Raw genomic sequence first — 18,080 nt, 5'->3', positions numbered from 1 at the left:
TCTCTCCTGGTCCTCCTCCTGACTCCAAGTACTCCCTCTCCGTTTCCTTTGTCGACTCCTCTTCCACCTCTCACCCCTTTACCGTGGGTGTCCAGAGAGGCTCTGCACTGGGCCCTTTGCTGTTCATCCTCTGCATCTGCTTTCTTAGAAAACTCATCCATTCATGTGACTTCAGCTATCGTCTCTACGCAGGTGACTCACAGACCTAACTCTCTTTTGCTCTGCAGCGTGGCTTTATGGAAAGAGCAGGGCTTGGGAGTTACCCCAAGGTGCTAATCCTGGCTCTGCCACTTGCATCCTGTGATAATGGCCAAGTCACTTCCTTGTGCCTCAGTTTCCTCCTCTCTAAAATGGGGATTAAATAGATATTCTCTTCCCTTTGGGGCACTGAGTTCTATGTGAGTTAAGGACCATGTCTCATCTGGCTGTATTGTGTCTGAACACTTAGTATGTAGCAAAAACTGTGTTAAAAACGGCTATTATCCTTCTCTACTTATACTAATAATTGTGGTATTAAGCACTTACTCTGTGCTAAGCGCTGGGGTGGATACAAGCAAATTGGGTTGGACACAGTCCCTGTCCCTCTTGAGGCTCACAGTCTTAGTCCCCATTTACAGATGGGGTAACTGAGGCCCAGAGAAGTGAAGTGACTTGCCCAAGGCCACACAGCAGACAAGTTGTGGAGCTGGTATTAGAACTCATGACTCCAAGGCCTGTGCTGTATCCACTACACCATGCCACTTCCAGGACATTGCTACGTGGATGGCCTACTTATCATCATTATTATTATTATTAAGCACATACTATGTGTTAAGCCCTGGGTAGATATGAGTTAATCAGGTCCTACTGCACAGTTCACATGGGGCTCAGTGTCAAACTCAACATTTCTAAAAGTGAATTTATCTTTCTTCAAAAACCTTCCTCTTCTCTCAAGTTCTCTGTCTCCTTGATAGCACCACTATCTCCCAGTGACCAAAGCACGCAACCTGGATATCTTTCTGTTTCCTCCCTGTCATTTTCCTCTCTCATCCAATTTATCTATGCCTGTTTTTCTCTCCTACATTTCATGGATCAGTCCTTTCCTCTCCACCCATTGGCTACTACCCTGGTTCAAACAGTTTTCATATGACATTTGGACTCTTTTAGCTGTCTCCTCATTGGGCTCCCAATGTTGTGTAGGGACTGTCTCTATATGTTGCCAATTTGTACTTCCCAAGAGCTTAGTACAGTGCTCTGCACATAGTAAGCGCTCAATAAATATGATTGATTGATTGATTGGTCTCCCTGCTTCCAGCCTCTTAGTCCATGCTGCTGCCTGGATTGTCTTTCTGAAACGTTTCTCATGCACATTTCCTCGCCTCAAAATCCACCAATGGTTGCCCATTCCTCTGCACTTCGAGTAGACTCTTTATTGTTGGCTTTGACTCTCTCTGCCCAACTTGTTGGCTCCCCTTTCTCCCTACTCTCTTGCTCATTCTTCACTCCTCTCAGGCCCATTTCCTGGGACTATCCCATTCTTATCTTGCCCACCTCTGCCTTTCTGTTCACATTATCCCCAGGACTGAAACTCACTTCTTCTAGGCCTTTGCCTTCCCCTCTTTCAAGGCCCTCCTAAAAGCCTACCCTCCCTGATGAATTTTTGGTAGCCTGATTCCCATCAACCCTTCTGTCACCGCTTCCATTTATGCACATTTTTATTTATGTCCATCCCCATGACTTCTGTATAACTACATATTTGATAGTTTTAAGTTGGTCTCCCTACTTGGGAGATATAAAAGAAAGTTAGATGCATTCCAAACCCACAGCAAACTTAAAACCTCCAAGGTGCCTAGTAGAGTACACTACTACTACTCTGGAGAAGCAGCGTGGCTCAGTGGAAAGAGCCCAGGCTTTGGAGTCACAGGTCATGGTTTCAAACCCCGGCTCCACCAATTGTCAGCTGCGTGACTTTGGACAAGTCACTTAACTTCTCTGTGCCTCAGTTACCTCATCTGTAAAATGGGGATTAAGACTGAGCCCCCCGAGGGACAACCTGATCACCTTGTAACCTCCCCAGCGCTTAGAACAGTGCTTTGCACATAGTAAGTGCTTAATAAATGCCATTATTATTATTATTATTATTACACTACACTCAGTAGGTGACCCTTTCATGACCAGCTTCATTTCCAGACAAACTTTGTTTCACATTCATCTGACCCAATTCTGACCTGAATAGCAGGAGGCAACGAGTGTATTTGCATTTGTTATTGGAAATATTTTGGTTTCCTGAAGCTATCCATCACCGGTATATTTAGACTGAAATCCAAATGTCTGTTGTTAACCAGTTTCGATTTCTATTCTGATCGTGAGAGTGATAGAATCTGAATAGTCTGGATTTTAAGTTAGCCCGAGGATAATCATTATCTTACTGCCCAGGAACACTACTGTAAATTCTTTTTAGCAATGTGTTTGGGCCACTGGGCTATGAAGCAGGGGCTTCTCCATCTGAAACAGAGCCGAGAGTCTAGTCTGGCCAAGAAGTGAGATTTGCATTTGCATTTTGGGATGAATGAACCATGTTACATATGGTGGTTTTTCCCTAAACTGAAGGGCTTTTGTTTATTTTTAATATTTTTAAAGGTGTTTCTAATGAAGAAATAATTGGCTGTTTTTTGCCTTGATGTAGCCTGTATGTAGATTTAATAATAGAATGGGCAGCTAAAGTTATATACTGCCTATTAAGTCTTGAAATGGATATGGTATTGGGTTTGAGCATTTCTCGCTATCATTCATTAACCTTAATGCCTGCCCAGAAGTTTTATAATGTAAATAAAACACATTTTTACTTATAGAAGATGGGAGGGAATTCATGGAAACTTTTTTCCACTGTACTTGGGGAAACTTTGCCCTTGCTCGCCAGGAAAGGGTATTTTCATTTCAATCCAGGTTGCAAAGAGGCAGCACCACGGTTTAACTTTTCTGCTGGGAAAATGGCACCCTCATTCATTCATTCAACCGTATTTATTGAGCGCTTACTGAGTGCAGAGCACTGTACTAAGCGCTTAGTACTGTACCCTCAGGTGAGACGTAAAAGCTTGGCCAAGTCCCTTCTGAGATCCACAGTAGAGAACATTCAGAGGCCAGAGGCCTGATTTAAGCGGTCTCATGCCTCAGCCACTGCCCTTCTGACTTTGACAGAGAAGCTTCTTTTTCATAATAACTCCTTTTCCTGTTTCAGACATAAATCTTCTTTTATTCTTTCTTACGGGCACTGATTTTTAAATTCAAATTTGCTCACAGCCACCCCGCTTCTACAAAGCAATATGGAAAAGTGGGCAAGTAGTTCCCCCTGTTTTATTCAGATTCCGTAGCAGAACGTGGTTCCTCCACTCCCCAACCAAATTACCCCAACTGCACTCGGATCATGTGCTTCTGCTGTTCATAAATTACAATGTCATCTTCACAGCTTGTTTGATTTAAAGTGTTTTATTCCATCAAGGAGCACATACAGAACTGGCTGGATCATAATAGGGAAAGTTCTTTGGATGGGCTAGAAATGTAGACCGCGTGAGAGTTTGACGTAGGAGCAGTAATAAAGCCCCGGGTTGCAGGGGCCTACGAGAACCAATTGAGGATGATTTAAAATTCCACGCTGAGACATTTGAGGCCGTTAAGGACTGAATGAGAACTAGTGGTCTCTAGTCACAGACACTGAGATGGGTGGAAAAGTTAGACTACATGCTGATTTAAAATTTCCTTTGGCTTTTGGATTAACAGTCCTCTCGGTATTTATACTATTGGAATAAAACAAAAATGGGAAACAATTCAACCAAAATCTATATCTATTATCTACTAGGTGCTGAGGAGGTTACCATTCGATTGTCTTTTGTGTAGGCCTTTAGTACATTGGTCACTTCTGTCCGTGGTCACTATCCTATAATGCTTTGAGGAGTACTTTTTTGAGCTGCTGCCATGGAGTTTGTCACTTGCAATGTTGTAGAGGGGGCAATCTGGTTCTCTCTTTCTTCCTAAACGTCATCACATTTAGACTAGATTCCTGCTACAGGAGTTGTTCATTTCTCGTTGAAGCAAAGTTCTCATCTCTCAAAGCCCTTTTTTCAATTTCATCGTTTCCCACATGCCACAACCCTGGTTGTTTTGTAACCACTTGCTTAGTTGCTATTGTTCTAAAGGACATACTACCGGACAGATTCAAGAAAAAAGTCAGTGACCTGGCCCCTTCTAGCTTTGCTAATTCTCTCTGCAATCTCTCAGCTTCAGCCAAAGCTGCCTCTACATTGGCACGGGGCCTGAGGTGACATTGTTATGGGGGTTTGTCTGCTTTACAGTAACATCCTTTGGCACCTCCCTGCAAGCCTGAGTGGCACCAGTGGAATGGGAAGGCTTGGCTGTCCTAAGCAGTTTGAGTTTTGCAGGGGGATAATTTCACTTTTAGCATAACACAGAGAGTGTTCTCAGAGCAGCAGGGAAAATATGAAAATACAGATAGGCCCTCAGGATTAGTGAACAATTGTAAAATTTGAAAAAAAAACAACAAAACAAACAAAAAACAAAACTGGTCAGATGATCGTAAGGGGTTGGGTCTTCATGGATTCCAAAGATCCTGTCATCAAATGTATGGGCAGGGAATGTGTTTTTGCTAATTTTTTCGTACTCTCCCCCTCAGTAAATACCAATGATAGATCAATGTCAAGCGAGACGACTGATCAGGTATAATTCCCCGAATGTTATGTTCTAACCCCACCCTCTTGTACTCACTTCTCCCTTCCACCACTCATCTTTAACCACCACTCCACTTTCTCCCACGATCTCTTTCACTTTTCAGTGTCCACTCACCCATCAATAGCCTGCAGAAGGAGGAAAAAGGAGATGTTGTGGCCTGGCTTCATTCAGGGGGAAATGGGCAACTACCGAGCCCCAGAACTCCAGCCTGAGTTTTCTCTTATTCCTTGACTGATGCTTATTAATGGGATAAGGGGAATGGTAACATTTGCCTAGTGGATAGAGCATGTGCCTGGGAGTCAGAAGGTCATGGGTTCTAATCCTGGCTCTCCCACTTGTCTGCTGTGTGAACTAGGGCAAGCCACTGTGCCTCAGCTACCTCATCTGTAACATGGGGATTAAGACTGTGATTTCCACAAGGGACAACCTGATCATCTACTCAGTGCTTAGAACAATGCTTGGTACATAGTAAGCGTTTAACAAATACCATTATCGTTTGGGCCGCCTTACCAGAAATTAACCAGGGGTGTCCGCCTCATGTATCTGACTCGATATGCGCTTGATTCCCTCCCTATTTTGAAACGCATGTAAATTCAGCTCTGGGAGATGAGTACATGCCAACAACCCGTGAAGGAAACCCCAAATTGCCAGGGAAGTGATCTGTGAAGCCTCCCATTTTCAAAGGAGAAGGGGCAGAGCCAGCTGCAGCGTTTTTAAGTGCTTGGCTGAAGTAGTAATGGATATGTTTCTGTGGAATAGCTGCAATGACTATATCACTGGAACATCAGTTAGGTATGTGGTTAACAAACAATTACAGTACATCAAAATGTTTTTTTTATTTGAGACACAAAAATGCAAAAATGCTGAGATATCAAACATTTCCTCATTAGCTACAATATTGCCACTATGTACAAAATATTTGATGATAAATGTGCTACACATATAAAAATACAGTATGCATTACATATATACAGTACAATGTGCAAAATGTATGGCATTCAGACATGATATGGAATTGATTTCAGGGGTGCAAACAGCAAATACAAAGGCATCTTTTTTAATAGAAAGGCAATAATAGGCCCCCTGACTGCCATAATTTTTTGTTTAATAAACTAGTGCTTTAAATGAACAGGGCTCTCTCTCTCTAGAGACTAGGGTCTGTCTTCTTTTTCCATAAAGTGAGATGCTAAGACATGATGTGACTATGAAAAGAAGAAGAGAAACACCTATTATCACGTTAAGCATTTCTACTGCAAGCAAAAAAAACAAAAAAACCCCTTCCATTTGGAAAGCAGAAGTTTGATGTTACTATTAATTACAGTTTTTCAACCAACAAAACAAAATCCATTATTATACAACAAAAACAACTGAGAAATATCTACATCTTGATGAAAATGGTAACTCTGAAAGGTTTATACCATTTGGGGGATTGACTGACTTTGAGATTGGGTTTCTCAAATTGGAAAAAAAAAAAGTGCCTCCTTTTGGCAATATACTTGGCAATGCCTTTGGTTCCTTTTTATGCAAGTTTTTGCATCACTATTGTTTACTTGAGGTCAAAAACCCTTTGATTATCTGATACTTTACCCCTTTCCTCTTCCCTCCCACCAAGAGTAAATTTTCTTACAGCATAATATAAAGAGGTACTTGGTATATTTTCAGGTGTTTGTATAAACTTTGTTAAAGCCTTGTTTTCAAAGCAGTTGGCATGAAGCTCTGTTAGACATAATACAGCCGTTTTACACATCCAAAAATATTTTCTTTTTTCAGCACACTGGTACAACAAGGTTTTTTCTTTCTGTTGTTGAACTTCAAGTCACACCAGCAAGATATTTAACGATATAACAGAGCAGGGAAAGTAACAAAGCTGTTTTGTAAACATGTGCAGCTTTTGAATTACAGCCCTCAACTGTAAGGATTCAGTTGGAGATCCTCCTGTCAAAACTGTGTTCATTATTTACAACTTATTAGTCCTGCTTGACAGAGTAGGGTGACTTGGAAAATGCATGAAACTGTCTTAACATGCAACTTACGGTAAAACGTTTAGTAAAGGTAGACTGCAAATATTTAAAACTTAACAATAAAATAACAATTGAAGGATATTTCAGGATTTAAGGTTTTGACCATAACTGGGTGAAGTGATATCCTAATTCTCTTCCAGTTTTAATTGAAGTCACTTTAGTTGTAATGCAGTAAGGATGCCAGCAAAGTGTTCATGCAACATTAAGCCTGTCTGCATTTTAAAAGACATCATGCCCCTTCCAGTTTAAAAGTATTCTCCAATTGTATTGACTCTGCTCCTGTGGCCTCCAGAACAGGACAACAGCTTTGTAGATTGTGAGCCCCATGAGGGATGGGGACCATGTTTAATTCCCACCTGTGCATTTTCTCCCTGTGCTTAGCATAGTGCTTTGCACATAAGTACTTAAATACTATTAGTATTTGTGTTAGATATTCCATTCAGTTAGCGATATATAGCACTGATTTTTTTCCCTCTACAGGCAAATTCCAAAACAAAACCTTCATCTATTGCTTATTTTCTTGAACTCTGAGCTTTGGATTCAAAATATTCAATCCAAGAATGTTGAACACTGAGTGAAAAACTCTTCCTCAACATTGATGTATCTGCTTTTTCGGAAAATGCTAGCAATCCATTCCTCTCAAGAGCTGTATAAATTTGTAAGATATGTTCATACCCATCAGAAAAACAGTATGAATATACACTTGAAACTATCTCAAAATATGAGCTCAAAAGAACCAAAAACATTTTTTTCTGAGTTTGCTTTGGTAAAAAAAATCCAGACTTCTGTTTAGTGGTCTTTATTCTGACAAACTGGGGTGTCAACTAACTACCCAATTCTGCCAAAATATTATCTTTGCCTTCTTCAGGCAGCACGGTCAACTAGATACCAGTGTATCATTTGCGACTTTGCTCAGGTACACTGAGAGAGAATCTTCCAGTTGGGTGATGACCATTACAGAACTCCTTATTTTTAGAAATTTCAAAGATTTGAGTACTGTCTTCAGTGTTACAAAAATATGCATATAAAACACACACAAATATTATCCAAGCAAGAATCTTTCCACAAAACTGGAGTGGGTGGGTGCATGTATGTGTAAATATATATTTTATACATACACACACAGACACATATATATGTACGAACGGCAAGAACTATACAGTAGATTGTACATTTCAGGAAAAACATTCTAAAGTAAACCATTTTAAACACAAAAGTCTGTCCAATGGATGCTTTTTCTGAAATGCATAAGGTGATCATCTTCTCCTATAGTAGAAATTATCTTTATAAGAGCTTTACTATGGCCCTTTCTCTCCCCACACTCCTGATCCTTGAAACAGAAAGCAAAGTTCGATACTGACAGATTCCATGAGTACTGGGGAGAGATGGAAGGAAGGGTTGGAACAGAGTCCTAAAAGAATATAAATTCCTATGGATTGGTTACCATTTCCTTGGCAGTGAATACTATTTCTGCAGCAAGGTATCATAGGAGCACTACTAAACTCTATGTGCTTGCTGAAAATTGATGGGTTCAGTCTTGACCTGTTGCTTTATGTTGTGGCTGAATCTGAGCTTAAAAAAAAATCACTTTAGTAAACTACCAGCTCCCTCCCTTGCATACTCAATTACATATGCTGAAATAGGTTGAGGGGCCATTTTGTTTGCTATGCAGCATCATCTTTGGTCTATCATTATATGCTACTTGTTTGTAATGCAATGATACCATTCAAAACCAAAGTATCCTACAGAGCAATAATGATTTCATGTGCGTATCTTACCACGAAAACCAAAAAGGTAGGTGGCCAAGGGGAATGACAGATGGGGGGATTACTTGTACAGTTAAAGGCAGATGATTATTAAATTACGATACCCAAAGGGGCACATTTTAAGTTATAAGAAGGTTGAAGCACAATAGGGAGGGTAAGATCAATTAATGAATGGTATCTGATAGCTTACCATGTGCAGAGCACTGTCCGAAGCACTTGAAAGAGTACAACACAACAGAATCAGCAGACATGTTCCCTACCCATAATTAACTTAGTTTAGGGGATAACATCAAACTATTTGGAGGTGGGATGTCTTGCCAATTCTTTACCGGAAGTGGGTAGGTTTTTAAAAAGATCAATTTTCCCATGTTATGACGTTTTGGTGTACAGTCACAACACCAGCACTTTTTAAAACCCTAATTAGTGTCTTACAGAGCAATAAACTCTTAAGGGCAGACACAGCATCTCCCATGATCTGGCTGCTCACAAAATCTGGGTTTACAAAAATAGATTGTGTATGCAAATATACGTTAGTACAGGCGTGGTAATTTTGGTTATTAAGCTGATGAATTGAAATATTTCTACCTATAGTTTATGCTCTGCATTGTAAATGTGGCTTGAGATGCACGGTAACAACAAAAAAAAGCCTGATGGAAAAGCCATAGCAACAGTAGTCACTTTACAAAGATAAAGGAGCAGTCTTTCCTCTCAAAAAGAAGCACAACAGAATTTACCCTAACTGGAGCAAATATTAGGCAGAACTAAAAGAAAAAAAATTCCTGAAAGGGATTGACTTTCAAGAATATAGCTATAGAAGTGATTTATAAATTCCTTCAGAATAATGAACTTGGCTGATTCCCTCGCTGTCTTTATGGAAAAACTCTGAATTACAAAAAGAAGGAATGCAGCCCGTGGGTTTCTCTGGTCATAGATGTATCTTTAATTCTGAAGAATGAGAGAGGGTAACTTAATTGTTATACCCGACAGAAACCCAGAATGTTGATAGACGGCAATTCCTCCTATTTACAAAAATGAATGAGTTCAAAATAATAAAAAAGTTAGAATACTGAAATCCTGCAATGAACAATAATTACATCGAAACATTATTCAAAACTATCCAGCATAAAGGTGATCAAAACTTTTTTTCCTTGGTGGAGGAAAAAACATACTCATATGAATCCCCAATTTTTTATATCTAAGATTTTGTTGTTTCTAAATACTTCTTGAAAATATAGCTAGAGATCTTTTTAAGGATGCTAGCTAATAAAGGTGCGAAGCTGGAAGAGGATGTTAGTCTCAACAAACAACTCAGAGAAACAGAAAAAGAGGTGGCCCTTACAACACAGTCATTATTTATGGGAATGTTGCTAGAGGCCGGGGACACTATCCCTGTGTTTTCTATTTTCAACTGACTGGGTTAGAAAATATTTCATGCTATAGGGTGTTCTGGACTCCTAGATGGATTCGCTTACCTGAAGCTTGTTATAGTTCTTTTAAAAGGGAACTAAATTTGGATGCTTACTTGGTGAATATTCAAAGCATCCAAACCAGTGGGATTCCTGAATACCTCCCCACTCCTAAAAATGTGTACAATGTCAAGTAGTGTACAAATAACTAGCAGATATACATACTGAAACCAAACTAAAAAGCCCAGAATGTTGCTATAGAAGTTTCAGTGTTCTCAATATACCTGGACTTCATATAATGTGGGTTGCTGGTTGACTGCATTTTCCAAAATCCTCTGGATGCAATCAAGGATCTCCCCTCCATGATTTAATTTTAAAAATCCAATGCAGGACTTAAAAAAAAAAAAAGATGATACAAAACAAAACCACAATATAGAACAATTCAAAGGCAGGATTCCAAATGGAACAAATCAAAGGTTTCAGTCACTGGGGAAATTTCACTGAACCAGCCAGTGCTCTCAGTTGCCTTTTTCCCCACCTAATGCATCTTGATTTTGGCTCAGGCTGTCTACAGGAACAATCAAGTGCAGTGATCTCTTACCTGCTCGAAACAGTTTTATGCTTCTGCTTTAACAGAAGGTTAAATTGGACTGAGCTGTCTCCCTTTTAACTTAGGGTCTTAGATAGTGACCACGGAGGTTAGGCAGTTGGTTTCAATGTTACAAAGGAATCCTGATGCTAATTCCTACAGCTACTGTCTTTTCACTCTTTATCCTAGTGGTACTGTCCATCATTTAGGTCCATTTACCAATTGCTTTTAATTTTTCATTTCAAGTTAGTTTTCACACAGCCTTTTGCTGTACTCTGTGTAGAAATGTAGAGAAGCCCCCTGCTTTAGGCAGTGATGTTCCTCCAGAATTATTTCAAGGCTTTTACCTCTCTAATCGTGCAACGAAACCCCAATTGCCATTAGAACTACGCGATTAAGGACCGAGTCCTCAAACCGTCCGCCCAGAGTCATTTATGTGTACTCATAGCTACAGAACTCAAAAGGCTTTGGAACAGCAGTTTAGTCCCAGTGCAACTGAAGGTCGTGTGCGTCTAGAAAGTCGGTGGAAAACACACTGGGGGTAGCAGAGCTGAGAGGAGTGAGCCCCGCCGAGGAGTTAGGCATGGTGATGTCCAACCATTCCATGTTGTCTAAATTGGGGTCAGGGAGGTCGAGTGACAAGCAGGAATTATTTGCGGCAAACTGTGCTTCGGAAGTTTCCATTGGCGAGTGCGAATGATCCAGCATACCGGAGTGATTGAGTAAGTCGTTCTGGAGATCCTCTATTAGAGAGAAATCTCTGTCCTCACTGCTACTTGTCAGTGGAGGAATTTCGCTGGCGGAGGGTAAAGTTCCGTCCAAGAAAGCTTCGAGTTGGTTCTCTAAGCTGATCGATAAACTGTTCATTTGTTCTAAGGAATTGGGTGGTGCCATCTGGACTTCGGGTGGTGGTCGAGAAACCACTGTATTTACGGGCATTGTGGTAATATTGGCCGTCACTGGTCTCATTTTGGATATGGGAGAGGGTTCTTCTTTGATAGGGAAGGAAATTTCTGTTAGCATAAAGAAGGTAACATGTTAGTTCATCTAGCAATTTCATTTTTAAGTCCTCTCAGCGCAGTGTATTGACTTGGCCCTGGCCTTGCCCTTAGGTGGTTCCTTTTGTTTCAAAGCAGAACCAAAAGCCTCAGACCCCGAAAGTTAGAATTGGGAGGAAAACATAAAACACCCACGTAGAGTTCTGGTTTCAAACAGTAATAGGCTCCCCGCTAGTTAAGGGCAGCTCTGTAACATGGTCAGACTGATGGATCAGTTCAGTTTAAGGGGTGGGCATAAGTGCGTACTCTGTACTTTTTCCACTTTTCTGTTCATTGAGCATTTAGGCAGTTCAAAGCAATTCTGTTCCAGTAGGAAGTGGTGCTATCAGCTTATAACTTTGTGCTGCTCTCTGTCTTTATAAGCTAAGGTCTGGAATCCTAGGACTAAGTTTGGGTTACGTTTCCTCATCTAAGTCACATCGTTATTTCATTTGTTTTAAGGCTATGCTGAGAGACGTAGCATCGTTCTCTTTGCATACATTTCAAAAATATGTGCTAATATTCCACCTTGGACATTAGAAAACTCTGCTATGGTACATGATTTTTCATGTCATTCAGTGTGTGGAATTTTGAAAAGAGCACAGAATTGAGGCTCTGTCCTATCTGGTATCTCTGGTAAGGTTAGGTTAGTGTGCAGACATCTAGCTTGTTACTTGGACTTTATTCTTTGAAAATGGACTGACTTATTTGTCTTGTTTTCACACTTTGGGGCCTCAATTATCTTTGAAAGTTTTTGGTAAAGACTTATTGATTTGGCAAATGTTTTGTTAAGCAGGTCAAGTAGACTTTCTGATGTGCCATCTGCTCATTTATCTGAATATAGTTGAATAAACCAGGTCATGTTCTCGCTCTGCTCTCATTCTACCGAACTTTCTCTCAAGAATGTCTGTGCTGCACAGCATCATTTGCGCCTTGAATTATTACAGAATACAGACATGCTCGTCAAAACTCTGACAACACTCTTATGAATGTAATGACCAGCTGAGATTACTAAACAAATAAATGGCCCCGCTTATGTCTTGATTATTGCTTGTATAGTCAACTATGTGAATCTGTTTGGCAGGTCAGTTTACACAATCAGGCTAGTGTTCAATTCATGTTTATTCTCATTCTCTGCAGTCAGTTCCAAGACTGTGGTTTGAGAAGCAGAAATTTAGATTTTTAGCATATGCCTGAAATCCAAGCTTAAAGCCTACAATCAGCTATTTAAATCTCAGCACTGTCATTATTAGTAGTGCTCTTATGAAAGCAATGGGAAATGTTATACTCATTTGATATCATGCCATCAAAAACTTTTCCTCTTTGTGAGTGTTGTAATTGAGCCTCACCTCACGATCGTTTCTGCTGAAGTCCTTGAGGTGTGTTTCTAATTCTAAAGTTAGTCTGCCTAGGGTCATATCTTTCATGAGAAGCAGTGTGGCTCAGTGGAAAGAGCACGGGCTTTGGAGTCAGAGGTCACGGGTTCAAATCCCGGCTCCGCCAATTGTCGGCTGTGTGACTTTGGGCAAGTCGCTTCCCTTCTCTGTGCCTCAGTTACCTCATCTGGAAAATGGGGATTAAGACTGTGAGCCCACTGTGGGACAACCTGATCACCTTGTTACCTCCCCAGTGCTTAGAACAGTGCTTTGCACATAGTAAGCGCTTAATAAATGCCATCTTCATCCTCATGTTTTCCCTCCCACTCCATTTTCCACAGGAGGCCAGACAGTACAAACAAAAGGGTCAAGTATCTAATTCTTTTTTTTCTGAATTCCTGTAAACAGGGGGTGCCTATTTCCTTCATTTTCTGTTGTTTGGCATTAATTTTCTCAAGTAGTTTGGGCCTCACATATGAGTTTAATCCATTTTCAAGGTTAATGCAGTTCTTGAACTAAACACTGTTTATGCATGGACACCCACCGCCAAGTTTCAGTAATGCATAATGTTCCTGACAAACACTTCAGTTTGAATTTAAAAGTTCATTCTGCAATGTTTCTTTTGCTTACACCTCCCAGAAGATTTTTAGAACTCCTTACCAATAGCTCAACATTTTTTTATCAGAGACGTTCTACAGATAAAAAGCAAAGGGATATCATGTGACTTGGTCAAGGTTATCTGGCTTCTTGAGAGAAAAAAGAAGCTAGGACCTAGTGTGTCAATCCAGACCTAAACCATAAACAAACTTTCCTTTCCATTATATTTTCAGATGTCCTAAGTAGAATTAACATCAGTTTTGCATTTTAAATGAAATTATTATTGGACTCTCTCTTTGGAAAGCCAGCTCTCCTAAACTACTGTACAGTAGTCAGAACTGTTTATTTCCTCTATTCCATTATTTGAAGATCTCTGTGTTATTTCAGCCAAACTCTGGACTCCGACTGCTAATGCATTTTTTTTTGTAGCTATGAACGGAACTTCCAAAAGATAGTTTTGGAAATCATTTTATGAATTTTTTAGCAAAATGCTTCAATTCACTTTCCTCTCTAAAATCATAGGTGATCTTTTAGACATTTATGACCTCGCCACAAAATTCCCATTTCTCAGCTGGTTCTCTTTTTGGGACTACAAACTACAGTAGTGGTACCTTCCTCATTTATTATACATGTTGTTTTAATATCCTGAAATTAGATGGGACAGATTTTGGCGGTTAGCTAAACTTGAAGGATTTCTATCAATTTTGTAAGGCTTGAGGGAAGGTATTCCTCTGAGACAATAAAACTCATGTGGGTCCACAAGTGGGCACAAATACACACAACCAGAGAGTCTTAAGCGCTGTGTGACTTACCTGCTTCAACTAATTTGAAATCATCCTTTAATGAAATAAATTTGCAGATCTCATTTAATTTCACTCACTTCGAGTGACTTTTGTACCCTCCACAAAAATGACAATAGGAATTAGTTTCCCTACATTTCTGTGAAAAATATATATCTAAAAGTCATTTTCCTAATTTTTTTTTACTGCAACTTCTGACCTACCTCCGCTCTTAATGAGGATATCAAAGAGATCATCCATCTGCTGACTGTGTGCATTGGAAACCTGAAAGATAAAAATTGGCACTTAGTTTCCTTCTCATACAGAATCACGTTGAATTATGCCTCATATAGTAGCATCATTACTGTTAATTGCTGCAATTTTTTCTTTTTTTTTTTTTAGAATTTCAGCTGAATACCATTCTTTAAGAGTTTTGGAGGGGAAGCACAACAAATCATGAGTGACATTTTAAACTGATGAATCAATCAGTGGTATTTATTGAATGCCTAGCATATGCAGAGCGCTATATTAAGCGCTTAAGAGTACAACATCAATCAACAGTATTTGAGTGCTTCCTATGTGCAGAGTACTGCATTAAGCACTTGGAAGAGGACACTACAACAGAAATAGCAGTCATATTCCCTGCTCTTAATGAGCTTGCAGTCTAGATGGAGACGGACATTAATATGAAAAGTAATTTATAGTATATAATTTAAAGATATGTAGGTAAGTGCTGTGGGATTGGGGGTGGGGTGAATATCAGATATCCTAAGGTCACAGATCCAAGTACACAGGTGATGCAGAAGGTTTCCAAGCACTTACTACACACAGTAAGCTCTCAATAAATGCGACAATGAGTGAAAAGTGAGGCTGGGAAAAGAGGGCTTAAAGGAGGAAGGCCTCTTGGAGAAGATGTGACCTTAGTAATGCTTTGAAGGTGGAGAGAGTGTGGTCTGTCATTTAGGTAGGGGAGGGAGTTCCGGGCTGCAGGGAGGATGTGGGAAAAGGGTCAGTGGTGAGATACATGAGACTGGGGCACAGTGCGTCAGCTGGTGTTAGTAGTGTGTGTAGATGGGGCTACAGTAGGATTTTAGGTGGGGTAGGGTGGAGCGATCTGACTGAGTGCTTTAAAGTCAAGGGTAAGGACTTGGCGGAGGTGGATGGGCAACCACTGGAGGTGTTTAGGAACAGGGAGACGTAGACTGAACGTTGTTGATAAACAATCTGTGCAGTAGAGTGAAGCATGGATTGGAGTGGGGAGAGATGGAGGCTGGGAGACCAGAGAGGGGGCAGATGTAGCAGTCAAGGTGGGATAGGATTAGGGCTTGGATCAGCATGATAGCCATTTGGATGGAGAAAAGGGCAGATTTTAGCGATGTTGTGAAGGTAGAACCGACAGGATTTGGTGAATATTGTGGGTGAAATGAGACGAGGTGAGTTGAGCACTTAATATAGTGCTCTGCATAGGCTAGGCATTCAATAAATACCACTGATTGATTCATCAGTTTAAAATGTCACTCATGATGCCCAGGTTACAGGCTTGTGAGATACGGAGGATAGTGGTGTTGCCTACAGTGAAGGGAAAGACATGGGAGGACAGGCTTTTGGGTGGGAAGATAAGGAGTTCAATTTTGAACAAGTTTAATTTGAAGTGTCGGCAGAACATCCAAGTAGATATATCCTGAAGGCAGGAGGAAATTGTGAGATGGCAGGGAAGGAGAGAGGTCAGGGGTGGAGATGTACATTTGGGAATCGTTTATATAGAGATGGTAATTGAAGCCGGGGGGTGGGTGTAGAGGGAGAATAGAAGGGGACTTGGAACTGAGCCTTGGGACTCTGACTACTGTCAGAGGGTGGGAGGCAGAGAAGAAGCCTGCAAAGGAGACTGAGAAGGAGCAGTTGAAGAGATGAGGAGAACCAAGAGAGGACAGTGTTAGTGAATCCAGGGTTGGATAAAGCTTCAAGGAGAAGGGGGGTGGTCTACGGTGTCAAAGGCGGCTGAAAGGTCTGGGAGGATTATGATGGATTAGTGGCCTTTAGAGTTTGCGAGAAGAAGGTTATCGTAGGGCGGGCTGTTTCTGTGGAGTGAAGAGGGAGGAAGCCAGACTGGAGGGGATGGAGGAGAGGGAGTGGAGGCAGCAGGTGTAAACAATGCTCTCACGAAGTTTGGAGAGAAATGGTAGGAGGGAGATGGGGCCATAACTGCAGGGAGCTGTAGGGTCAAGTAAAGGTTGACCTTAACTACAACATGAGTTGGTAGACATGTTCCCTGCCCACAATAATTTACAGCTGAAAGGGGGAGAAGGACATTAAAATGGAGCAGCATGGTCTAGTGGATAGAGCACGGGCCTGAAAGACAGAAGGACCCGGGTTCTATAATCCTGGCACTCCCCTCTTGTCTGCTGTGTGACCTTGGCCAAGTAACTTCACTTCTCTGTGCCTGTTACCTCATCTGTAAAATGGGGATTAAGACTGTGAGCCCTATGTGGGCCATGTTCTGCATCCAACCTGATTACTTTGTATCTACCCCAGCGCTTAGAACAGTGCCTGGCAAACAGTAAGTGCTTAACAAATACCATAAAAAAAATTACGGAGAGGTACAAAAGTGCTGTGGGTCTGAGGTGCAAAGTGATGCAGAAAGGACAGTGAGTAGGGGAAATGAAGACTTAGTTGGAGAAACCCGCTTGGAGGAGATAATAAAGAAGTGATTGTAGTAAGGCTTTGAAGGTGGGGAGGGGGGTTATCTGACAAATATGAAGGGGGTGGAGTTTGAGGCCAGAGGTAGGATGTAGGTAAGGGATCAGCAATGAGATAGACAAGACTGAGGTATAGTGAGTAGGTTGGGATGGAAGAGTTAAGGGCTGGGTGGTTGTAGTGAATCAGCGAGACAAGGTAGGAGGGGTGAGCCGATTGAGTGCTTTAAAGTCAATGGTAAGGAGCATCTGTTAGCTATGGATGGGCAACCACTGCAGGTTCTTGAGGACTGTGTTGGGGGGAACAGATGGACTAAATGGCTTTTTAGGAAAATGATCTGGGCAGCACAGTGAAATGAAAAGTGGAATGGGGAGAGGCAGGGAGGAGGCTGCTGTAGTAGCCAACGTGGGATATGGTAAGTCCTTGAATCAGTGCTAGTGGTGGATTTTCACAATGTAGTAAATGTAGAGCCAGTGGGATTTGGTAACAGATTGAATATGTGGGTTGAATGAGCAGATGAGTTGAACATAATACCAATATTACAGGCTTGTGAGACAGGGAGGATGGTTGTGTTGTCTACAGTGAGGAGAGACTAGGGAGGACAAGGTTTGGATGAGAAGAGTTCTGTTTGGACATGTTAAGTTTGAGGCATAGGTGGGACATCCAAGTAGGCAAAGGAAATGTGAGACTGCAGAGAAGGAAAGAGGTCAGGGCTGGAGAGGGAGATTTGGGAATCATCGGCAAAGAGATAATAGATGAAGCCTTGGGAGCGAAGGAGTTTTCCAAGGGAAAACCAAGGGAGTGGGTGGTGATAGAGAATAGGAGACACTAAACTGAGCCTTGAAGGACTCCCAAAGTTAGAGGGTGGGAAGCAGAGGAGAAGCCTGCTAAAGGAACTGCGTAGAAGCGGCCATTGAGAGAGAACCTGCAAGGGACAGCATCCAGTGAAGCCAAGATTAGATAATACTTCCAGGAGGAGGTGGTTGACAGTGTCGAAAGCAACTGAGAGGTTGAGGACGATTAGGAGGGAGTAGAGGTTGTCAGATTTGGCAAGAAGGAGGTCTTCGGTGACTTTAGAGAGGGCAGGTTCCAT

The 18,080-nt window shown here is 41.2% G+C and overlaps 1 protein-coding gene across 2 annotated transcripts in view; it reads right to left on the bottom strand.

Moving 5' to 3' along the window:
• Positions 1 to 5,533: 5,533 nt before the first annotated feature.
• MRTFB (myocardin related transcription factor B) overlaps positions 5,534 to 18,080 on the bottom strand; it is a 224,856-nt gene continuing 212,309 nt past the window's right edge. For both annotated transcript variants that reach the window (XM_038763518.1, XM_038763519.1), the window contains 2 exons: positions 14,518 to 14,578; positions 5,534 to 11,517 (listed from right to left, as the gene is read on the bottom strand). In XM_038763518.1, coding sequence (XP_038619446.1) covers positions 10,985 to 11,517; positions 14,518 to 14,578 — 594 coding nt within the window. In that variant the 3' untranslated portion in view covers positions 5,534 to 10,984. The remainder of the gene's footprint in view (positions 11,518 to 14,517; positions 14,579 to 18,080) is intronic.

Source organism: Tachyglossus aculeatus, chromosome 21, assembly GCF_015852505.1.
Source record: "Tachyglossus aculeatus isolate mTacAcu1 chromosome 21, mTacAcu1.pri, whole genome shotgun sequence".
Lineage (NCBI taxonomy): Eukaryota > Metazoa > Chordata > Mammalia > Monotremata > Tachyglossidae > Tachyglossus > Tachyglossus aculeatus.
Note: the sequence above shows the minus strand (reverse complement) of the source record. Positions and strands in the feature narration are given on the sequence as shown.